Raw genomic sequence first — 25,842 nt, forward strand, 5'->3', positions numbered from 1 at the left:
ACAAAATGTAAATTAAGTAATAATTTAAATCAAGCCACAAACAACAAGGGAGAAAAAAAGAGCCCACAAGGCAATGATATGATAAAGAGCCCACAAAGCAATGATATGATGACAAAGAGACTCAGAACCAGGATTGGGACATATTCTACCTCATCTTTACCAGCTTTGCCAAGAATCCATCAGGCCCAAGCAAGAAGGCTTAGCCTTGAGTATATCTTTCTCTTAGTGCACCTTGCTCCACAGGTATAAAAATATTAGCTTCAATTGATTCCATATAAGAAACAGCTAACTTCTTCCTCTAACCCCAGTTCAGCGGGCAGACTATAAGAATGATTGGAAAATAGCTAAACTTGACAAAGAATAACCAGATTCCTGAATGAGCAGAAGTGAAAACTTACAATTGATTGACTTTCCAACCATCTGGCAGTTTACAATATCATTTTGTATATAAAGCAAGTCCTGGAATTTTATTTGCTCAATTCAATCAGCACTGTCCTTCTCAGTCAGTGTTAAATCTACCTAGGATGGAGTGGACAGAGAGCAGATGCTGTAAGGACTGGTAAGTCATAGGTTTGCTTCATAGTGTGGTTACTGTGCCATGTGACACACTACAGAACAGTGACACTGAGGGGGCCTGCTGGGTGCCTATTGTCCTGTGTTGCCTATAGAAGGGTCATTATTAAGCCCAGCCAGCATCTCTCTGTATCTGATAGCAATATTCCCAATATCCATTCTCAGAGGCTAAGGATGGAAGGAAGATGAAAGATATGTAGATACTGGAAACTTCTCTCAGAGCCTTCCATGAATACTTGTCAGATCTAGGAAAAAGTGGTTTAAATGTTGGTTTCCTGGTAAGGAAATAAACTCTATACAATAGCACACTACAAAAGGAGGATTTATAACATACTAATGAATAAAGATATATTCAAAAGGTTGGTGTATATGAGAATTTGCTCCTCTGCAACCCAGGAAAAGAACTGCACTTTATTAATACAGAGTAATCACATATTTACCTGCTCATGAGACTATCAACTCACTTTTTAATATAAAGAACATAATTATCACTGAAAAACAAAAAATGTAGCAACATCATTATTTTTTAAGCATAGGTAATTTTTCTCTGGAAACTTAAGATATGTAATTATATCTCTCTATGTATTTAGACCAGCAACTAAAATTTAACTCCTATACATTTTAAATGGAACCCAATGCATTTCCCAACATTAAGGAAATGGGAGGTGGTCTCTAAAGAAATTCCCACCAAAGTGTAATTCTCAGGGTACTGACCCAAACAGTGCAGTTATTTCCCCTTACCCCAAACAGACATGTTACAATGAGCTAAGAAATTCCAAACTGAATCAAGTTGCTTACCTTCGAGCCTCGCTCATTAAAAATAATTTCAACATCTAATATTTTACCAAATTGCTGCAAAGAAACAGAGACATCTCATGAGCAAACAGAGAAATCAGATAAATTATACAATATACACCAGTAATTACTCCTCAAGTCATAGGGACTTCCCTGAGTTAAAAGTACACATTGTTATTTTGTTGAGTTACTAAGTGACAATGCTTAAAACGAGAAAATGGCAACATATTCATTATACTCAATTTATCTTTTTCTAAAAGGTGAGGTACACTATCAGAACCCAGGACAAAATATTAACGAAGAAGTTAAGTCTCTCTCTCTCTCTCTCTCTCTCTCTCTCTCTCTCTCTCTCTCTCTCTCTCTCTCTCTCTTCTCTCTCTCTCTCTCTGTGTCTGTGTGTGTGTGTGTGCGTGTGTGTGTGCTTTCCCAGGCACTGAGCAGCAGAGATTCCTAATGGCTAGTCATTACCTATACAAAATTTCTACCAGCTACTGAGATAAACACCTTGAGGAGCTGAGATTTTGATAATAAAGTACCCAACTAGAATGTGATGTTGAAAGTTTGTAGATTTGAGCTCACAGCAAAACCAGGAGCAACCAGACCATGTGAAAGCCCCAGGTGCTCATAACCCAGACATCTGTAGAGCCAGGATGGGTCCAGGATGATGCCCATCCCCTACCCCAGGTGACAGTCTGTACTCTTGAATAAACTGGCTCTATAAAATGAGCTGGCTCTATAAAAGGTCCCAAAACAAAGTTTCAGATATCAAATATCCAGACAGGCAAAAAATGACCATTGACATTTAAATTTCAGACTTTATAGGCTATGTAATATTTGTGACCTGTAATTTTTATTACATATTAATAATATGTCCCACAAAATATTTAGGATGTAAGATAAGACACTTGCTGTTTATATAAAATTAAAATATGACTATTGTCTGTGTGTGTGTGCTAGTGACAAAATATTAAATTTAGCAGTCTTGGTGAGTATTGCCCATCAAACAATTCTTCACTGGGGCATCTGAGAGCATGAGCATCTGATAACCCTGAATCCTCTCTACCTTAAGGTTCTTGTGTTTCCCAGATATAGAAAATGGAACAAGTGTTTCAAGAATATAGTTTGGTCCCCATAATGGTGGTGGAAGGGGCTGTTGTAAAACAGGCAGCCTGGCCCAGGGAAGAATAAGATGGGAATTTTGCCTCAATGCACAATGGAAAGCAAACACTAATTTTAATGACTGAACAAAGAAACAAAAACCAGTGGAATGCAATCCTGCAGATTGTTTCCTCCCTTCCCTTCCTTCCTTCTTTCCTTCCTTCCTTCCTTCCTTCCTTGTCTTTATTTTTCCCCAACATATTTCTCCATTGATTATTTTGGAAATCATACTTACTTGTAATTCCTCCTACCTTTGTGCCCCCCCAAAGAAAAGAATACATGAAGGTTAATTTGTGTTGTCCATATACTCATTGGTGAATGGTGATAGTTCCAGTGTCCAGCCCCTTAAAGACAACTGAGGTCCCCACTCCCAGATTGCATCAGAAGCCACCAACTTGAAGAACCACACTTCAGGAATTTTTTGTTTTCATTTGGTACTTTCCTGTCATGGTCTGTCTGACTGTGCATTCTGGGTATCCACTGTGGTCTTGTTACCTAGGGAGAGTCTTTGTCATTCTTTCATCCTTGGATGGGAGTGCTAAGCAAGGTTCCATAACAAAAGATAGAGATGTTGGGAAGGGGTCAGACCAGATCAAAAGGGGACAAAGAATAATAATTCCATGAAGCTGAATAGTTCCCCTGACCAATATGCCTAGGTCTGTGAATTGATGGAAACTTGGAGAATCAATGGCAAGAGATGTCTGCTACTAGCACTCAAGAAAATACTTATTATTTAAAATTTTTATTATTTATTTAGTTAGTTGGTGTGTGTGTATCTGCATGTATGCACGCATGTGCCAAGGCATGTATGTGGAGGTCAGAGTATTAGGGGTTGAATATAGTGTGCTAAGCTTGGCAGCAAGTATCTTATCTCCTGAAACATCTTGCTAGCCCTTTAGAACATTTGTTGTGCCAGTTTTCAGGGCAGAAGGAAAAAGCTCATTTAAAAACAGACAAAGAAAACTTTCCAATGTGACAAATGAAGAATTGGCCATTCAGAGGTGAACCAAGATCCATAGTAAAGAATCCGCCACTGTGTAAGCACTTGAAAAGAACAACTGCTGCAGAATATTCTATTCCCACAGATGCTTTTATATTTATTTCAGGCATCAGAGCCTAGAAGCACATATATTTATGGAAAGAGAAGGCTGAAAAAGACATCTTCCAACACCATGAAGCAAATGTCACCCATGGAACACTCCCTAAGCAGTCAACACAAAACACTTCCCTTAAAATAGGAACTGGATGAGACCGAACCGATCAGAAAGCCATCTTAGCATGTGTCATTCCCTAAATGAAACAATGACACCATATGCCCTGGAATGATCTCCAATGTTTGCTTCCTTGGCAGGTGGCACTGAGGGGATGGTTCTGGAAGCCAGTGAAACGAGCCATAAGAAGAATGCTGAAGCAAGCCCATTTTCTGAGACAGTTGTGTACTATATTTATAGTATCAACAGTTTAATTGAGAAGTTTGGTACTAATGATGCCAACACAGCTGGCACATCTTCAGTTTAAATAGACATGGCTCGTTTTCAGACATAACTAGCATTTGTTTGCTCAACGACAATGTTCATGAGCATTGAGCAGTATCTTGGACCCACATGAGGCATCTCAATGGCTGTATCAAGACCAAAATCCAGAAGTCTATATGTGTGTGCTTGGGCAAATATGTGCTGAGCAGTTTCAGATATCTTTAGATCAAATAATGTTTCTCAGAAAAAAATTGTGAAGGATGTTCAGCAGCTACAGCATGCACTGAGACTAAAGAAAGGATTCACACTGGTGCTTCATTTTAAAACTTCTCTTTTACTTTTGGGATTATAATTTAATTACATGTCTCCCTTCTATTTCCTTCTTCTAAACATGTTACACACCCTTCCCCACTCTTCAAATTCATGCTCCCTCTCTTCTTTTACTAATTGTTATTGCATGAATAGATACATATGTCTATACAGAACACACACACACACACACACACACACACACACACACATGATATTTGTTTTTTCGAGACAGAGTTTCTCTGTGTAACATCCCTTAGCTGTCCTGGAACTTGCTTTGTAGACCAGGCTGGACTCAAACTCACAGAAATCCACCTACCTCTGCCTCTCGAATACTGGGAATAAAGATGTGTACTACCACCATCCTGCTACATTTCTAAACACAACCCATTCAGTCCCTATAAAGCCACCTGTTTGTATGTTTTCATTGCTGACCATTTGGCACTAGACACCCAATTGGTGTGATATTTTCTTGAGTAGTTTTTAAGGTGGTTTCAGTCCAGAAAGAGTAGGCACTGTGACATGTCCTCAAAATGCCTTTACTATTCCTAATGCCCTGTTTTATCGAGTGTTATATTAACATGAAAGGCTCAAGGAGGTTCATCTGCACTGTATTCACCAAAAGGCACCATCCAAGCGTCATTTTCACAGGTAAAACAGTTGTGTATTTTGTTTTTATAACTAAAGACAGATGCAAATTGATCCCATTCCTATCCAGCATGTCTTTATTTATTGTGTGTATATGCACATGTATGTTTCAGTGTGTATACAGATGAGTGTGTGTGTGTGTGTGTGTGTGTGTGTGTGTTCAGGTGCCCATGCATGCACATGTGCATGTATGTGGAGTCTAAGCAACAAGTTCATGTGTCCTTCCTCAAGCAAAATCATTTTGGGTTTTGAGACAGGGTCTTTCACTGACTTGGAGCTTGCCAAGTGGCCTAGGCTCGCTGGCCAGCAAGCTAAGGGATCCTAATGTCACCTTTCCAATGCTGGCATTGTAAGCATGGGCCACCACTTCTTGATTTTTTTCACATAAGTACTGGGGATGATGCTGGCCTATGCATCTGTATTCCAATCACATTATGACTGAGTCGTCTCTCCAGCTCCTGGAGCACCTTGAGTTTGATAACAAAACCAAGAGGCTGTGACATCAAGAGCATGCTACAAACTGCAGACTGCCAACTGATCACACTATTTTTAAAATAAACCAATCTTGTTGTGCCATGTATTATACCAGGGGTCTGGATAAATCATAGTCTATTCTCATCTCAAACCCAGAAACATTTAAATTTTAAACATTAACTTATATTATGTATTTTTCATTTGAGAGCAACACATTGTAATAAATTTAGTTGTAATCCACACAGTTCTTTTATGATATCAAGAATTCAAGTGTAGAACTTTGATATGAAAATACCGGTCTCTAATCATGACTGCCTGTGAGCCACACTTATAAATTTGGCAGATAAATAATGACAAAACCTTCTTCTAAATCAAGGCAGTAAATTCCCTGACTACTTGCCAGACACATTAAATAAAATACATTTTTGGAACACTCTCTAAATATGGGCAAGAAGAAACTGAAGTAAGTTGTTACATGTTTGTATCCCCACAAACTTGGAAGGTGAGGCAGGTGGATTGAGAGTTTGGGGCCAGCAAGTTTTAAGTCAGTTTTTGGCTGCATGATGAGAGCTTGTCTCAAAAACCAACAAAATAAAACACAGCAAAATGAAAATTAAACTGTGAATGGATGTGAGCTTAAGCACTGTCCACAGTGCCCCCAGCAGACCTCAAGAGGCACCCAGCCAGGGCTGACAGCCCTTTTCAGTTCTCCTATGGAAACATCTGGAATAACTGCTCCTAATAACTACCCTATCCCCATTCACTCATAGAGCCATGGATGATTTAAAAGGACTCTAGCTACTGCTTTGTATATTATAACATGCACTTCTCACCCAAGGAATGAATACACCACTGTAGGGAGAAATCTTAGATACCTGTGCCGCTGACCACACCTACTTTAAAAGACAGCATGGAAAGAAATGTAATGTGAAGCAGAACTTAATGTCAGCTTTGGAAGAAGTGCCCCCTGACAAAGATGAAAGTGGAGAATGGGAAATACACAACAAAGAGAGGTAACTATAATGCCTGTCTCTCTGGAAAGGTACAAAAAGCACAAATTAAAATAAAACATGAGATACCTACCAGAACCATGTGGAGAAGTTGGAAACTAACAAGTTCTAGGTAATTTGGAAAAAGAGGGTACTTTGTATCTTGTTTTTGACATTGAAATTTCTGTGCCTTGCTTGAACAATAGTCAAAGGAGGAAGGAGGCACAAAGATCTTTGTGTTTTTCTCTGTTACTGTCCTCATCTAACCCCATGCCCAAGCAAGGAGACAGAAGTCAGAAGAGAGAAAGGAAAAGAAACATACTGTTTCATGGCCAAAAGCTTAGAGCAGTAACTAACTGAGACTAAAACATGGTTGCTTACAGTAACTAAGATCTGAAAGAGGAAACTGTGCTGAATCCCCTAAACTCTGCCATGGGGAGCTAAGCAGAAAGTTCCAGATGCCTCTCAGTATGATTCATGCTGCTAAATGTATCGTATAATTGAACGGCTTTGTGACCACGAGTGTTCATCTTAGGAAAATTCCATTTCTTTAAAATAGCAGTTGTAAAAACCAAAGAGGACTCCCAAGTTACTGCAAGCGGTCCATGAGTCCATATGGTCCAATAATTTTTATAGATGAAATCCACACCACACAAAATCCACACATACTCTTTAACACAGACACAGATGTTGTTTGTAATACGTAGAATTAATTTCAGTGCTCATGAATGTATCCTACATTCCCTTAACTGACAGATGCTAAGGGTATATCTATCATCATATCAAATCAACATCTTGTTAGCTAGCTGCGTGAAAATTTTGACTCAAAAGAAAAAACAAAACGAGTCTTTCTGAAACAAATAGATTTTGATCTGGGTTTACTACCACGTAGCATGACACATAACAAATTCTTTCTTTAGGCCATCCACCCTAACCCTAAAGAGAGTCAGATATTAGCATACACATCATCTTATTAGTGTGACTTCCAGCTGCGAGAATTTTGACTCCTTCTCTGTAGCCTCAGGTAAAGTTCAAGATATTCAAAAAGTCCAGGGAAGAAAATAGACCCTTAAGAGTGAGAAACTGAGGTTGGCTGCCTTACATGTCACCATGAAAGATTTTGAGAATGGTCATTAAGAGAATCCAGTTCAAAGCCAACATCACAGTGACGCTTGATGAGTAAAGACAGATGGAATAGCAAGACATCCCCTGGCTTGACATGGCAAAGAGAATATAACTCTTCCAGCTACCCATCAGTCAAGCTGGGTCCCACTGCTTTGCCCACACTTAACCTCGACTCTAACTTCGAATGCTCTGCACTTTTCAAAGTCATCTTTGACCTGAGGGTGCCTGAGGGTATCTTCGTTCTGCAAGAGTTAGAGGGCTTAACTCAAGGTTATTACCAAATGAGAGAGTGATAAAAGTGCAAAAGCTGACCTTTTCCTCTGAAATGTCAGGATTCAAGCCTGGGTATCTAAAATATTAGGATGCCTGCTCTGCTTTTGTGTCACATGCATACTCGATAAGCATCATGTGTGTGTTAAAGAAAGAAAAGGTCCGAGCTCTCCCCCCAAGTCATGGAAACCTTGAGTATTGAAGCAGGGCTTCATCTTCATGCAGAGGATAAGATGAGCTGTGCTCACAATGAGACATCTGACCTGGCCTCTTCTAACCGCTGTTGTGATATTTGCAGCTCTCCGCAAACCATTAGAGGAGTCTCCAAGCAACCAACCTTTGTTCTGAGTCAAATGTTAAGGATGTAGTTCTTTGGTCAAATGCACAGATGCTTGCTATTACTCCTGGGATTTCAGGGATACACAGAGTGACTACATTTCAAAACACAAGACTTGATCTGAGCCTCGTCAAAACTGTGTTCTGTGGCATAGCTGAGACTGAATAAATAGTAAGCTCTTCTCTTCCCTGGGTGGATTGTCCAAACATCTTCCTGATAAATATTCAGGGTCATGGTGACCTGTGAGAAAGTGAAGCCATCATTTCTTTCCTCAGGGTGAGTGGTGGCTTCTGGCTGGTTCTGCTTCACCATGGTGCCTAGACAGGCTGCCCTTTGACATCCTTGGCAGCATGGTAAATACACTTGAACCTTCATTTAGGAAACTGTAAACTGCAAGAATCAAATCAGATTTAGAAACTGGTAGTCTTTTGGTGGTGGTGGTAGCTGATATAGAAGACTCAGCTTTATGTAGAACTAGCCATTCACTGTAGCTGCAGTGCACAGTGCCTGGGGAAAATGGGGGTCGAGTCACTCATAGGCCATTCTTTTAGGAAAGAAGGCAAGGGCTTCAGCATTTGTTTCAGTGAGGTCCTGGGCTGCTAGATTTGTGATCATCAGTGGATCTTATCATGAGTTACTTACTAGAAGACAACAAACTGGCAAAGAAGAAACCCTAAGGGATTCTAGCTACTACAGACCCAGGAATCAGTTGCTAAAATTCCTTCATCTGACAAGAACGTTCAACCTTAGAATGATAAGTTCCTGGAATTCCCAAAAGAAGGGAAACTGAGGACAAAAGTAGTACTTACACCAAACATTTGTCGGAGGTCTGGATCCCGGAACCGGAAGGGGATGTTGGACACATGCAGCCGCTTGGGCTGGGACTTGTTTTCCGTGTTTTCAGAAGGTTGTGTCTGGGGCTGGCCATCAGTCGGTGCTGCATCATCTGTCTGCTAAAGGAACAAGAGGAAAGCAAAGTAGCTGTAAGTACTCTGTCCTCCCCCTTTCCCTCCTGAAGGGATGGTGTCAGACAAAGCTTCTTGGTTGTTTTGTTTTTTACATTTAATGGCAAAAGTATGCTTTGGATATTCACTGAGTTCCCAATCAGGGGTCTGAGATTCCATATCAAGGAAAGCAGTCAAAACTCCCTGGCTTCATGTGCTGTAACTCTTGCAGTGGGAAGGCATAATAAAAACCATTCATAAATGAATGTATAGTAGGGAAGAAGGAGATAGACACTGTGGGTAAAATAAAAAAAGCAGAGGCTAGGAGGGTCTGTGGGATCAGGGTAAGTAATGGAAGCCTCATCAGAAATGGAGTAAAGATTATTAGAAATAAGAAAATGCACCCCTTAATGCTGCCTGAATTCTTATGCTATTCATATGTAAGTACTGAGGCTGTGCAGGTAAAATATTAATAAATGTCAAAAAATTGCAAAGGCCCTTTGGTGATTTGCCATTCATCCAGAGAAGCAGAGGATTGACTCAAGTATTTCTTGGGATGTCAACTTAGCTCTTTAATTGTAAAAATCTGTGTTTTGTACTGCCACAGATCCCAGAGATCATTTAACTTTAAGTAAATGGGTCTGTTTGCATTTGTTACATTTTAAATACTCAATAGCCACACGTAAGTAGTGCCTGTGTTGGAAAAGGCAGAAACTGAATATTTCCATCTGTACAAAAAGCCCTGCTGGGTTATACTGGTGTAGATAATATAAGGGTATTAGCATAGTCCATTATTTCCTTTTGTTCTACTCCACACAGGAATATGTTAGGATACTATGCTATCACTCTGCTACCTACAATAAAGGCAGGAACTAAGAGAAAGGTCACATTAATTGCTGCCATTGATGGATATTCTTTTTCTGTACTTTCTTTGCAATTAGCATATTATGCCTGTGGGTGGCAGTAGACACTATCCACGTAAGACACATTTCTTTGAAGCTACTACTGTAGATCTTTGCCAAAGCTGAAATTCGTGAGTAAAGAACCATCCTCATCTATTTATAAGCAATTTAGAAGCATATAACTATAACTAGGACAAAACTATCAGTGCAGGCAGCCAGGTGTAAAATAATAGATACTTAAAGGAGACAATCTTACATATTGAAATGTAAAAGAAACACCTAAATAACAGGAGCATAATTAGCAATTTTCTCCACATCTCCTGTGTACTAGGATATTTTATTTGCATCCTCCTTCCTCACACACTCTGGATTACATGTTAAAGTCAAGACCTCCTAGTGCCTTGTTCACTTTCCATGTAAATTGATTTGGTATCAGAAACCCTACCAGATGACTTTGCCAACTTTCAAATGTAATATGGAGCTGACAACCATATTATTTTGCCTCAAGTGTGAAGAGGGAGATGGTCTAGTAAGAGGTTGAAAAACAAAACAAATTGTAATGCAGTTGGTTCTTTGTGGGGGAGGGACTGAGTAAGCTCAAGTCACACTTGCCACCAGAGGTCCCAAGACATACAGACTCAAGCTTAGTAGAGAGAGGTATTAGGATAGGTGTAGGGGACAGATTGTGCCAAGATAGTGCAAAGCATGTGCCATGATAGAAACATGTAAGGGGGGAGTCTTTCATTTTGGGGAGGCTATCTGGAGTCAGAATAAATAGAGGATGAGCAAAAGGGAAGACTTCAAAGGTAGGTAAAAGTTGTAGACTCAAATGATTCACATACACAAGAGCAAGTGGCTGTTAGAAGCCACTTAACGAGAACAGTGGGGGTAAGTTGTGACCAGCATGTTACATGAATGTTAAATGCTTACTACATGAATGGCTGGTGCAGTTACAGACTGAAAACATGGAAATTAGTGTACAACTAATAAATGAATAATATATAAATGAATGGATATCATGTTTGTCAGCTTCAAACACTAGGTAGTGAATAACTGTGTAAGCTAGGAAGGAAGTTCACTGGGAGAACTGTTTGCTGTCCAAGCATGAGGGAGGGTTTGAGTTTGCCACCTCAGAACCTCCATAAACCTGGACATGGTGGTATGTGTCTACAGTCTCAGGACTCCCACCATGAAACAGGAGGTGGGCACAGGAGGATTCATGGAAGCTCAGAGGCAGTTTCTTGTAAACACAGCAATGATGAAAGGCCATCTCAAACAAGGAGGGAGACATGAGTTAATGCCTGAAGCTGACCTCTGAACTCCTCATGCACACCATGGCACATGTACACACACACACACACACACACACACACACACACACACACACACACACATCATTCTGTAACATTGAGCCCACGCAGAGCAGGGGCTGTGGTGTTTTGGTTTTTCTGTTTTGTAACAGCATGTTGGGTCGCACATCATTGACAAAGAAACTACTTTTAAATCATGATATTGCTATTTTGCTAAAGAGTAAGAGGCGTCAGTGTCCTACCACAAGATCCAAAGTTGACATAAGCAATAGCCAAGAAGCCAAGTTTCCAGCCCAGTTTCTCCACCCTATTAGAAATGACTCTGTGAATAAAAAAGTAAAATTACTTTCTCTTCCTCCCAAGAAAGGGACTTAGACTTGGATTTGTGCACAATTGCTGAATGGCTCAGCTTAATAAACCTAATTAGGAATTACAGAGATTATGATTAAACATATTAAATGATTAATAGCATTATGCTGCTCATGTAAAAATTAAAATTAATCATCTCTAGTCAAACAAGACTTTGGAGAAATCTTTGTGGTGTTTCCTTTGATGAAAACATACACCGCTCGATTAATCGTTTTTGTAGTATACACATTTATACAAATATCCATAAATTATTATGTAGGGATAGCTATGGTAGAAATGATTTTTACCAAAAACATGTAAAATGAAAACTAAATCCAAATTGTTTTTAACTTTTATATGTTAGTGAGAAGGAGTGAAGGGGGATGTCAAACTCTATGGGGTGAGAAAGGATAACCAAAAAGGCCATTTCAAGCTGTGTGTGCCTGTGTCCAAGGGGACCAACTGTGCTACAACCAGGGTTATGGAACCACTCCATCTAGTGTGCAATTCCACTACCACCAACTGCTAATCCAGCACTGGATACCTTACATCTCTGTGCCTACAGCTTGCTCATCTTCAAAATGACAATAATTGTCATGGCCTGCAGGCTTCAGATGGGGACAAAAATATAGGGGCAGGCACAAGAGGCAGTAATCTCAGAGCAAGGAGTCCCCATCTTTTATACAGAGAACGATCATTACTTTTTAGGCCAAAGTGGGCTTTACCTATGTATATCTCTTGGAATTTTCAAGGAAAAGATTCCTGGAACAAATCTGTGCTTTTCTGTGTCCACTGGGGTTCAGATCTGGCATGCTGCCTGCATGTGTTAGATACAGTTTGGTGAATAACCCTTGGTACTTTGGGAGTTGGCATCACTTGTAAAAGCTGACACTTCACAGAAGTAAGTGAAGTCACCACAGGGACAGGACCTGCTCTTCTTCCTTTGTTTCCGGGTATCACAGAGTGAACGGTCCTCCTTTACACATCTCCACAATGCCCTATTACTTCATAACCATGGGCTAAGAGCTCTGAAACCACAAACAAAGATACACCTCCCTGCTGAATAAGTTGCCATTCTCTCACAGCTGCTCAGCACAATCTCTGGGTTTGTCTCCAGACAGATTATCACAAGTTTAGTGGCTTACAGCAATCGAACATTTTATACCAGAGTAATGCACATAAAAATCTAGAACCATGGTTTCTGTGGGACCAACCTCCTTTCTTTGCCTCTTCCAGCTTCTGCTTCTGGGCATCTCTCGGTTTGTGGCTTTGTGACCCTGACCTGCCTCAGTCTTCACATAGTCCCCTTCCCTGTGTGCCTTCCTCACTCAAGTCTGCTCCAAACTTTCTCTTCTGACAAAACCTAGTCATTAGATTTAGAGCCCATTTTAAGGAAGAATGACTTGAGATCACTAATGTCATTCTATCTGCAAAGACCCTCAAATAAGGTCTCAACAGTTGACAGAGGTTATACCATGGGCATATATTTGGAAGCTGCCATCCAGTTTCCTTCTAAACACAAAACCAGAAGAGCATGTTCAATTAGTGGCTATTTTCCAGGAATGACTATGTTATTTTTAGTACTATCTCTGGGCACTTGGAGACTCTCAAAAGAGCTAGCCTCCAACAAGGGCCAAAAGAAAGGAGAATGCTCTAGTCTGAACAGAAGCGAGACAGGAACCTTCCCTTCACCAGGCCAGGCTGGACACCTGCCCTTATGTGCTTGTCCCCCTCTGTCAGGGTGGGAGGTCCTTTGTCAGTTTCTAAAAAAATCATCATCATTCTACACTTTAGTGTTAAAATGAATAAAATGGTAATTATTCACCTGTGGTGGACTTTTCCTAATGAGACAGTGATGGTTAAGCCCCACTTAGTAAGCCTGCATCAATCAAGACAAGTACCAACAGCTCTCATTTTAGTTTTGCTCTCAGTTTCTCTGGACCATGGACATATACAGCTCTGAGGACCAGTCTTCTAACCACCCAGGAAGACTCACAGACTCTCTGAATTGGAGACCTCTTACTCCAAGAGGAAGATTTCTCTGAAGCGCTTGGCATAAGTTCTGAACAAAGGCCTTAGGGTCTGCCATGACAGGTTCTGTGTTGGTCCACTGTGGCACAACCCTATCGGGAGGCTGTTGGTTGAAGAATTTTTCTTAATAAACAAACTCCCCAGGTATTGGCATAGGTTATAAATGTTAAGAAAACACCACCAGCACTTTAATCTCCTGAAGATCACTTAGTGTTTCCACAAAGACCTTAATAAAGAACCGTGGGGCTCCCTCTGCTATAATCGTTCCTAATTCAATGAATAGCTCTGAGCAACCCACAGCTAATCCTAGTGAAATTGGATTTTGATATCGACCAATCCAGGGATGACTATTTGAGAGAATACACATAGAAATGGGCTCCTTTTACAGTCTGTCCCTGCCCCAGTGTTATCTCACTAGGTTACTTAGACACTGTGGAGTCAACTGGTACCTCCTGATGGGGACTAAGTAACTGGATATAGAAGCATTTTGTAGGGATTGTTTATAGCTAGGCATATCTGAGTTAAGAAACACATCCATCACACACTGGTCCAGTAAAGTCTACCCTTCTGAACCTTAGAGTTCCCAGGAGACTTTTGTCTGTGCCTCATGATTGCTACAGATAAGTTAAAACTAAGGCATAATTATTCTCTCAAAATGCCTTTAAAAAGCTAGTGGGTTTGAACTCCCAAATTCAGAAAAGAAGAAGAAGAAGCTAGTGGGAGCTAAGGGACTATTGCCTGATAGCTGGGGGAACCTGCATGGAATCAAACTAGGGACTCTGAATATAGGTGACAAGTTATGTGGGTAGATCTGTTGGGAGTGGAGAGGGCTGGCAGTGGGACCAGGACTTATCCCAGGTACATGAACTGGCTTTTTGGAGCCCATTCTCTATAGTGGGATACTGTGTTCAGCCTTGATACAGGGCAGGGCTGGGGGCGAGGTCTTGGTCCTGCCTCAACTTGGTATGCCAGACTTTGTTGATTCCCCAAGAAAGACTTTACTCCCTTTGAGAAGTAGATGGGGGTTGGGGAATGGGATGGGGGAAGGGACAGAAGGAGGGGAGGGAGGAGGAAATGGGGTTGGTATATAAAATGAAAAAAATCAAATAAAAAAAGTAAAGCACAGTTGATAGAAACCTACAAGAGAAATTAGAATTCAGAAAGAAAATGGAGTTCTTTATTGCAGCAGCCAGCTAAGGAGAGGGAATGGCAATAATTAGGGGGGAAAAAACAAGAACCAAGCTATATTTGGTGGGAATTAAAAATACATATATGCATAACCCAGTACTAGATATAGCTCAAGGGTGCTGAGGAAGCACACTCGGGCAGCCCTTAACAAAAAATAAAATAAATAAAATAAAACATGAGCAGCAGATGTAATTTTATAATCTCTGGAAGTCACATGTTTGTAAGAATGAAAGAAAGTATGAAATCAATCTTAAACATACATTCATTGTAACTATTGAACAAGCATAGTACTATGATATACCATCAGTGCAAAGGGCATTTAAACTATTTTTTCTGCACCAAGTCTTTGACTTTTCTTATATACTTCATGCCTAAGTGTCCTAATCTCAGGAGGGTACATTGACTTCTTATTAGGAACCCTTGATCTATATTTAAGCTTCAAAAAATGACAGTTAAGCCAGGACTATTAGTTGGCCAACTCCAACACCCACCTCATCTATAAACTACTGCAGCTCCAAAGATGCAGGATCTCCATGACATAAGGTAACAGCAGGGTATCAACGGAGAGTTCCAGTGAGGGCCCAGTACCCAGAATACAGCAGAAGCCAGAGGCCTTAAACCAGACCAATGACTCATTGCAATGAACACTAACAAGTAAAGATGTATGGGCCAAAGGATGAACTGTATGATTTATTGTGTTACACTACAACTTCCACAAGGATTTTTGTTTGTTTGGTTTCAGTTTTTTGTTTTTCTTTTTAAATTTATTCTATTTTGTGGGGGAGATTGTAAGGGCAGAGGGCAGATATGAGGCAGGGAAATGAGCAGGATCAGGATGCATGATGTGAAAGCCACAAAGAATCAGTAAAAAGTTAAAAATAAATGAAAGTTGAGGCTGCGTGGTGTACCATGCCTTTAATCCCAGCACACAGGAGGCAGAGGCAGACAGACCTCTGTGTGTTCAAGGCCAGCCTTGAACTCTGTGAGTTCCAGGACAGCTAGAACTGTTACACAGAGAAACCCTGTCTCAAAACAAACAAACAAAAAGATGGTGGAATATTCAGATTTTCCCCTTACAGTTCAAAAGTTCCCAATGACTGAATCAAGGGTCAGTTCTTCTGATTAAGATAAAGCTTTACTAAATGAGAAATCTGTCCCATTAGTCACAAGAGGCCACTTTCAGAAGCAAAAAGGTAACAGGAGGATCCTTTAAAGATGTTTCTGATCTCTAGAACCGGTGAAAAAGTGGGAAGGATGTGGCCAGAAATGAAGTCACTGATCACCTCACCATGAGTTAGATTATTCCAGATTTCCTGAGAGACTGGTACAAACACCAAAAACCTTCCTAAGGTCTTTAGAAGTGGAAGAGAAGAGAACTAGTGACATCTGATAGGCTGTGAGAAGTCCTCCTGCCATTTCTGGCCTGGTGACAAGATGATGGAGGAAGGATAGGAGCCCAAGAATTAATGAACTGGAAAATGTAAAGTCTCTAGAAAGAATTGCCATCTCCCTGGCTGGAGTTTGTCACTTTACCTGATGATCTCTAAGCTAGGCTTCAGACACGTAGGGGCCATCACATAATACATGTATGTTGGAGTCAGTATTTGCTACAAAGAGTTTAAAACTATCATTATCTACACAGGCATACAACATGTCCAACATTCTAGAAGTTTCCATCAGATAGCATTTTTTTTAGTCAGTGTGCAGGAGATGGTATAAATAAAGACAGGGATTCAAGGGAGATAAGGAAAGAAGGAGAGAGAGAAAGATAGAGACAGACAGAGAGAGACACACAGAGAGAGAGAGAGACAGACAGACAGACAGACAGAGAAGAGAGAGGGAGGGAAGGAGGGAGGGAAGGAGGGAGGGAAGGAGGGAGGGAGGGGATAAGCGCTCTGCATTGAGGAACAAAATTAAGTCAAGTCCACATCAATGCTTCTAGGTATGGACTCTTTCAGAGTTTGACTTGTGTTCCCAAAGTAGGTCACTTAGACACTGTAGACTCAACAAGTCTGCCATCTTTTATAGAATAAGGACTGAGGATAACATCTTGTGTCTCCAGGGTCTCTGTTATCTGTGACTTTTATTTGTTATGATTATTTATTACTATTTCTGTCATCACATAAATATGTGTTTCTTAACTCACTTCTGTGTTCCTGGACACATTGAGGCTAGATGCCCACTGCATAGGGTGTATGTGTTGGGTGTATGTGTGTGTGGGTTTATGTATGTATATCCCAATGTTTTGTACAAACTAGCATAAAGTTTCTAAGCTACCTATGACATATGTAGATGTCAGGTATAAATAACAGAGGAAGGTCACTTGCTTTTGCCATGTCCCAGACTGAAACAATGGTTGCTGACTGTCAGTGCCATCAACTATTATCATCCGGTGCTGGTTTATAGAACATGTGGAAATGGGTAAAGAGATGGAGGGAATTGAAAGCTCTGCTCAGATACCATGAGTTACGGATTTTAAAAAGAGGTGCCCAAATGGGGGTCACTGAGGCAACACATGCATATCGGGCTGCCATTACCTTTTCTATAAGTCACAACAAACACCTGCTTAAGTTCTTTAATTTGTACCATTTCTTCAAATAAAGAATTTGGTACTAAAAAAAAAGAGTGCCCATGCCTCACCTCATGCAATCATCAGAACAATTTGGAAGTCTGAAACTCAGAGAAGTGAAGTCGGCTATACAAAGATACACAGCAGGGGCAAAGTAGGATTTCTGACTCCACCTGCTGAATTGTTTTTGCTCTGTCCCAGCCTCTCAAGGGGAAGGTGAAGATGCTGGGGAAAGTCTAAGGACAAGACAGAGGACAATTACAAAGCACATAGGAAGGAGGAAAGATTTACTGAAGTTCTAATTTCTGTGCTTAAGGTCTGTGCTGACAGGGTTAGATCTATGCTATCACAGCTGCTACCAACCCAACATGTTCAGGCTGCTTCAGACACCTCCCGAGAGTCTCCAGAGTCTTCTCTTGGGCTCCTATTAGTCATACTTATTTTTAGCTTACTTTAGAAAAACTTTCCTTTTCTTTTTTTACTTTAAAGATGTATCTTATTGTTTGTGTATGTGTTTGTGAGTGAGTCTATATGTGTGAATGTGCACATACATACCAGTGCATAAGGAGGCCAGAGAAAGGTGCCAGATCCCTTGGAATTATAGGGGATTGTTACCTGTCTATTCTGGGTGCTAGAAACCAAACTGTGGCCTTTTGAAAGAGTAGCAAGCATTCTTAACTTCTGAGTTATCTCTCTGGGCCCCAAACTTGAGCTTAATTATCACAGTATCCTGGTATACATGAACATCTTCAAGGCAGGCACTCTATTTAATACCCATGTAGTTTTGAATACTTTTACTTGGCACATAGTAGACCCTCACTATGTCTTTCCTGAGTCATTCTAGTCTATTTCTTTAGGTCAATCAATCATTTTATATACATGTTTCCTGGGTCTGCCTTCAAGGCTTTAGAAACACAACACCTTCAAGAGCATGTGAACAGCACATGGCTTTCCCTTCCACCAGATTGGTGAACACATAGCATCTTTTCTCTCCAGCCAGCTCCCCCACTCTCTATATAACACGCTTCACACTAATAAATAAAAAGAATACTTCTGAATATCCCACTGCTTTTCACTCTTCTACCAATCAAGCTGTTTCTTAGAGGAGGAGAAAGTTGTGAGAGTCTTAGAGGCATGATTTGATTAAGTTGACAATATTGTCTGAGCAATGGTTGAGTGCCCAATGCGTGTATCTTGGACCAAATTGATTTGTGTAACAAACACTTTCTTTGTCTTTTCTAGTAGCCTGAATAGCAGGTCTTGATTTAGCCAACGCTACTGGGTGCTGGATGAATTTGCACAGTTCGTGGTTGCTCTGTCTCTGCAGAGAGTAGCAAGGCCAGAGCAAAGGCTGGAATAATTCAATACATTGTGCTAGAAACTCAGAAAATAATATCACAGAGCTCTGCAATATACCTATTTGATTTGATTTGTAAACCTGATAAAAAAGCAATTGAAAAAAGTTCAGGGGGAAAATATATATGTTCTAAGCAAAAGTGTAACCATATTTAATGTGTACAAGGAACCAAGGATGGGAGCAGGGAGGGGTTAGACAAGCATGTACATACATATCCAATCAACTTTCTACCTATGTTAGACAATATTGCACATTCTCCATTTAAAACGGAGAAAGACTATAAAATGTTATTTTCCATTAAAGTGATAATAGCACACCAAAGGATATGAATTAAAACCCATGTCTCTGGTTTTCTCACAATCCCACTTCAAAGCAGGGCTACACAGAGTCTCCAAGCTTCCTGCCCTTTTCATTTTAGCTCCATAGGCAAACAAATAAATTAATCACACAGCCTTGGATATAGTTAATACCTCATTCACAATTCAGCAGAGTCAATTCTGTACCTGGGTAAGACAGACTTAAGAAATACATCACACTTCCCCCATCTCAAATAAATTTAATTCTGAGCTCGAATGATGGGATTCCTCAGAAAGAAGGATGGGAGGCACAGGATGGGCTGACTCTCCTTTTCTTTGCTTTTCTCATCCATTGGAAATGTGGGAAGGACATGAAAGGTATCAGGAGTTCCACATCACTATAGGACATGGATGTCAAGATGACCGCATTAATCTTCCCTGGCTGCTGAAACAAAATGCCACCAATGGGCACAATATGCACTTATGTCTCATTGTTTGGAAAACTGGACCTATAAAACCAAGGATTGTGGGTTGATACCTTCTTTCTATGTCCTCAAAGGTCAAATGGATAATAATAGCTTTATTCTCCCCCTCTTTGTAGGAAAACATTAATTCCCTCATGGGTTCTTCCCCCTCACAATCTCAGTTAACCAAATCACCTTTACAACATGCAATTTCCAAATATCATCACATCAGGGATATGGGCATCAACATAAGGGTTGAAGGGAAGGCACAGTAACGTTATTGAGGAGAACCCACAAAAACTTTGGGATAAGGAAGCATGTTTGTCTTATAGAGAGACAAGTGTATCCCAACACAATCAATCATTGAAGATGCATCTATTGAGAACATAGAACAGGTGAGACATCACGGTTTACCAGAAGCCATGAGTGACCAGATTATATAGAAAGTGAACTTATTCTGGATCTCTGAATTCTGAAACTTAGGCTTTTCATGCCATACACAGAGTTAAAATGCTACTGCTAACAGCTATACTAAATGGTTTTGTGCTTATTAAAGTTCTGGCTGTTGACTATTGGCGTCAATAAGATAGTGCCTGATACTCTGTTGCTATTCAATACCCTCTATGTCAATGCCAACCATTCCCACACCTAACTGAGAGAGCATCATTCTCCACACAATCTTTCTTCTGTTTTTCTGGAGTCCTAAAGACAAACCTTGGATCCTTCAGATCAGCCAGCTCCAGATGAAAGAGCCAGCAGATCCCTCCTGGCCTGTACACCTGCCTTCCTCAGTAGTGACTCTCTTGCAGCTATCTCCTCTCCCTGCCCATAACCTAATTGTCTTTAATCATCATGGCAGATTAAAAAAATACAAAGCTAACATAAAAACTCTATTTAAAAAGAAAAAAATGTTTTTTGTTGAATTCTCAATTGCACCTAGCTCAAAGATTTCCCCCTAATGTATTATGTAAGATTTAAATGAACCAAATGTTAATTCTATACATTATGTTAATTTTCTAGGACTGAGGAAACTGCCAAAAGCACAATTCAGTTATAGAACCTGGAGATGAGTTTAAAAATGGAGCTGATTTCAGTGAATATCCAGGGTTTTCCTGACTAATTGCCTCTCATTCTTTATAAGTGTTTCAGTCAGAGAAGCACGTGTTCCAAGAACTTTGTTCTAAAACTGGGTTTTTTCCCCAATATACATATAGCATGCTGTTACTATCTCTGCAGACTGTGATAAGTTTATTCACATAAATAAGGCAAGAATTCTGCCATGTAAAGTACACCATTTCTGCAAAGTGACATGATTTGGCTTTCTTTCAAGCTGCAAATCCCATTTATCAGTGGACTAATTTCTTCCATACTGCAGTGTAGGGTTAAGCACTGTATGCTGGAAAAAAGAGGTGCCAAGAAAGTGGCTGGTGACATAGGCATGTTCGCACCTCCTTTCTAGTGTGTTCTTCAGCCTTGGGGCAAACAGTTTTGCTTTGTGAGCCATTCTGTAACTGATACATATTGATGTATCCTCGGTAATACATAGACAAATAAACTGTGGCCCAGTCTGCATTCCAATAAAACTTTATTTATAAAAGCAGAAAGTGTGGGGGTAGATTTGTCCTGCAGGTCATAATTTTCCATGTTCTGGATTGATAATATTGCTCATGTTTATCATTTAAAAAGCATCTGTTGGTTTTACTAGAAATGTTTTTCTCTGAGTCCTTGGGGCAATTTTGGTCAAAAAGTGGAAAGATAATACACTGTGTGACTAAGAAAATGAATACACAATGATTGAAGAACTTCAGGTTGACTCTTCTTTAGCCAGAGATGATAGAAGAATCTGTAGAGAAAATGCTCAGTCATCAAGTATACACTGAAACCCAGACAAACCTTTGGTGCTATAAAGGACTAGAGCCTGCTATGCATGGTGGCATGCATCCATAATCCCAGTATTTGGGATGCTGGCATGTTGGTGTGAATTCAAGGTCAGGAGGCCCTATATAGTAAGCTCCAGGACATTTCTGGGCTATAGTGAAAGGCCTTGTCATAAACACAAAAACAAAGGTGTTGGAGACATGGGTGGGAGGTGGAGGTGGGGGTTAAGAGCACATGTTGCTTTTACAAAGGATCTGAATTGAGATCCGAGCATCCATGTTGAGTGGCTCACAATCATCTGCAACTCTGTCTCTAGGGGCATCTGATACCTCTGGCTCCCGATGACACCTGCATACACATGCACAGATGCACATACATAATTAAGAATAATTACAACAAATAAAAGAACAGGAGGAAAATGAAGAAGAGGAAGAAAAGGCAAAGGAAGAGAAGAAGGAATAAAAGAAAGATGAGAGAGACAGAAATATCTAATGCTCCTGAGGTCTTCCATTAGCTGTTTTCACCATTCACGACTTTAGTGACAAGAGAGAAAGTGGTAAGATCTGATCAGGAAGTACTGTTCTATGCAGTTGTGAACAAGCCACTTACTTTCTTTGAGTCTATAGACCTTTGCTTGTTTCCCATGAAAAGGCTTGTGGGATGATAATACCTGCCCCCTTGACATCAAAGAGAAGGAAGTAAGTTTTGCTTTAGAAAGCACTTCAGCAGTTTCAAGGTGCTCCTGCATCTGTAGCCAATGGTTTCTATTTTTGCTGAGGTCTCTGATCACATAGGAGGCCAACAAAATGGCAGTGTGTCTGACATGTGTTAGGTTTTCTGTGTTGCATGCTTAAATTCAAGCCTACCACATGCCTCATGTCTAGTCTTCACTGTGTTGCTGTGTCATGTTGGGACAGAGTATATTCTCTACTTGACAAACCAAGACAGTGGATTATTTGGCTCTGCTACATGTCAAGGCTCAAAGACTCAAGGATGAAGGTCACTTAGATGTCAGGATAATCCTTGGTAAGCAGTTTCTGGTCACCTAAAGCATGGCATGGAATTTGTGCTCTAGATAGGGAACAGGTTTTCCCATACCTGGCAACTTGTGAAGGAACAGACCTGGGATGCATCAGCTTGTTTGTGGGTGTAGTCTGCCCAACACCTGAGTCACCAGGAGAATCTGGCAGCTCTCGAATTCTGCCCTTGAACTATGCATTCATAATCCAGGGGTCCAAGAATACTTTTATATAATGTTCCTAGGACGAGGGATGTGAATCAGTTAGTAGAGTGCTCATCTGGATCCACCAAGACCTGGGTTGCATCTCCTGCCCACATAATCCTGATGTGGGTATGCATCCTATCAAGTCTGCAATGGAGAGACAGAGACAGGCAGATCAAAGTCCCAGGTTATTTTTAGCTACATAGCAAATTCAAAGCCAGCCTGGGCTACGTGAGGCCCTATATCAAAACAAATAAAAAATAAGCAAAAATAAAACAAAGACAATGATAAATCCTTCTGAGTGGGGTTTCATCTACATTTAAAAAGCCAGTTCTGTCAGGCAGTGGTGGTGCACGCCTTTAATCCCAGGACTCGGGAGGCAGAGGCAGGCGGATCTCTGTCAGTTCGAGGCCAGGCTGGACCGACAGCCTCCAAAGCAATACAGAGAAACCCTGTCTCGTAAAACTAAAAAACAAAAAAAGCCAGTTATGCACACCCTAAGCCAGTAATCATGAGATATGTATTTGTCTGGACTTGCAAATATATTTGATTAGAACCTCTAATCCCAGCTACTTGCCTAAGGACTTGTAACTCCATGCCTTGTACCAACTACTTTTCTCATCTCTGTTGCCAAAAAGTTGACAAGAAACAAATTCAAGAATAAAGCATTTGTTCTCACAGTTTGAGCATCTAATGGTGGGGAGGGCTACTGAGACAGAGAACACCATTGTGGCAGGATGATGGGTTCCTTCTACTCCACTCATTTCATCAAGATAGGCTACAGGGAGAGGGTTGGAAGCAAGAGTGAACTATCAACTGTATGAACTTCTCCCATGCCACCCACTTCCTCTAACAGTGCTCCAAAGGTTCTACAATCTCCCAATACTATACCACCAGATGGGACTAGGTGCTCAAGTACATGAACATGTGTGGTAAGTTTAGCTCCCTGTAACAGCATCTTTATCTGCCTTACATATCCCAGTTGTAGTTGGCTGTTTGTGAATGTACTCATTTGAAGATTATTTGTATGTGTGTGTGAGTGTATGTGTATTATGTGGATAGAGGTCAAAAGTTCACATTAGTTGTCTTTCCCAGTCATGTTTATAACTTATACCTTTGAGATAAGGTCTCTTGCTGAATCTGGAGCTCAACAATTTGGCCAACAAGCCCAAAGGAGTCTCCTGCCTCAATCTCCTCACATCTGGGATTATAGATATGTGCCACCATATATGTCTCCTTATGTGGGTTCTAGGGATCTGAACGCAAATGTTCATGTTTGTATGGCAAGCATTTTCTTATTTAACCCTATTAAAAGATTACTGATTGATTACCTTCTATGTGATGATAGCAGGTATAACATGCTGGTTAGGGATATCTATTTTTAACTACATTCTAAATCTACCTTCAAAAGCAAGGCCAATATAGAAGGCAGATTCTACACCTTGGGATAGATCTCCTGGGTCTTATGTTGTTCTTGCATCTCCGGACTGCCCTTGGCATGGAAGCCAAACTTTTTTCCCTCAAAGTAAAACTTCTCTCCAGAAAAGCACTTCTTTTTTTGAAGGTGACAGTGTAGCAGCTGGAGGCAGGAGGTATTTCAAATAGCTTCTCTGATTGAAATTGTGCACACCTTTCTTACAGACCTTGGGTTGTCCCAGTTTCTATGAGGATATGATTGAAGGGAGAAAGATGTAGATGGATGGATCACAATGTAGTTGCAAAGCTCAACTTCTTGGCAGACAGAACACCCTGAGTGGGGATTGCTGCTTCCTCTGATAATTCAATGTTTCCACCTTTATACTGAATTTTAGACTATCAGCAGATTTTCTCACTCAGCCTCGTTCATCCCTCTGCTTTTGGGGACATTTTATCTTTGCCTAAACTGCTCACAAAGGCCTCTGAAATGATCTCTTAGACTGGCTACTTGAAAATAGGATTACTTCCTTGTTAAAAAGGTGGTAGCCACTTCTCATTGAATGGTAGAATAAAATATAAAACAGGATAATTTTATTCATTTTTGAAAGTCAGAGGGAGAGGAAAATTCCTTCTAAGAAGAGTAACAGTGAAATATATTTAGCATAACAGCCTAGGACATGAGCCTGGAATGGGGAGTCCATCCATACTACTGAGTGCTTATCTTACATGTATTTCCATGCCTTTCTAGTATCCATAGGCTCTGCCATTTGCCTGGGGACCAGAGTCCTCAGAGTACTGAGAACTGCAGAGTTCAGAGATCTGGTCTTTTTTTTGTGTGTTGAGTTGGCTTGGCCTGGGGCATATAACAGAATGCTAACGTGTGTCTGTGAGCTCCTGCGGACTGCTAAATCCTGTTCATCAGGGACTGTTGGAATTAACCATGAAGATAGCCTTAATAAAAGGTAATGCATATATACAGGTTGCAAAGGGTTGGGAAGATGGCTCAGTTGGTATAGTACTTTCCCATGCAAGGGTGACAACCTAAGTTTGAATCCCAAAGATCCACATAATAGTTGGGTCACAGCATATGCTAAAATCCTAATTCTAGGAAGGTGGAGCCAGAAAGGTCTCTGGAGCTCACTGGACAGAGGGCCTAGTAGATCAGATTAGTTTTATCTTCAGTCCAAGACCCTATGACAAAAAGAAGGCAAAAAACAATTGAGGAAGACACTAAAATGTTGACTTCTGATCCCCTTATTGCATCACATGCATACATGTACATATACATCTATGCATATACATGTATATATTTAAGCAAATACTACATACATCAAGCACAGACTCAGACTGGTATGTAATACCCAAAGGTCCTGGGGAATTAAAACTCACCACATTCCAATTTTCATACTAGATTTTAGTAGCTAGTAGCTGAAGACTCCAAGTCTGGACCACCCGGCCTAACTTTCATTTTCCTTTGCAATCTTCCTGTATTGTACATGTTCCATACACTGGCTTCAGCTATTGAGGAAGCTGAAGTAGGAAGATATCAAGTACAAGACCACCTTGGAATACAAACGGAATGCAAAACCATTGAGCAACTAAGACCTTTTCTTAAAATACAATGTACTGGTCAGGCAAGGTGACTCAGCAGGCAAAGGCTATTGCTTCATAAGCCTGGTGAGCTGAGTTTCATCCTCAGATCCCACATAAAGGTGGAAGGAGGGGACTACTGCACACTGCTATATGTTTGTGCACCAGAAGGAG

At 40.5% G+C, this 25,842-nt stretch overlaps 1 protein-coding gene across 9 annotated transcripts in view; it reads right to left on the bottom strand.

The window, feature by feature from the left end:
- The window catches only part of Rbfox1 (RNA binding fox-1 homolog 1), a 2,068,553-nt gene that overhangs the window by 107,856 nt on the left and 1,934,855 nt on the right, over positions 1–25,842 (bottom strand). For 8 of the 9 annotated variants that reach the window (XM_040747949.1, XM_040747950.1, XM_040747953.1 and 5 more), the window contains 2 exons: positions 8,963–9,106; positions 1,372–1,425 (listed from right to left, as the gene is read on the bottom strand). In XM_040747949.1, the coding sequence (XP_040603883.1) occupies positions 1,372–1,425; positions 8,963–9,106 (198 nt within the window). The remainder of the gene's footprint in view (positions 1–1,371; positions 1,426–8,962; positions 9,107–25,842) is intronic. The other variant, XM_040747948.1, reaches the window with a different exon arrangement.

The sequence above is a fragment of the Mesocricetus auratus genome, unplaced genomic scaffold (genome assembly GCF_017639785.1).
Source record: "Mesocricetus auratus isolate SY011 unplaced genomic scaffold, BCM_Maur_2.0 Super-Scaffold_100007, whole genome shotgun sequence".
NCBI classification, from domain to species: Eukaryota; Metazoa; Chordata; class Mammalia; order Rodentia; family Cricetidae; genus Mesocricetus; species Mesocricetus auratus.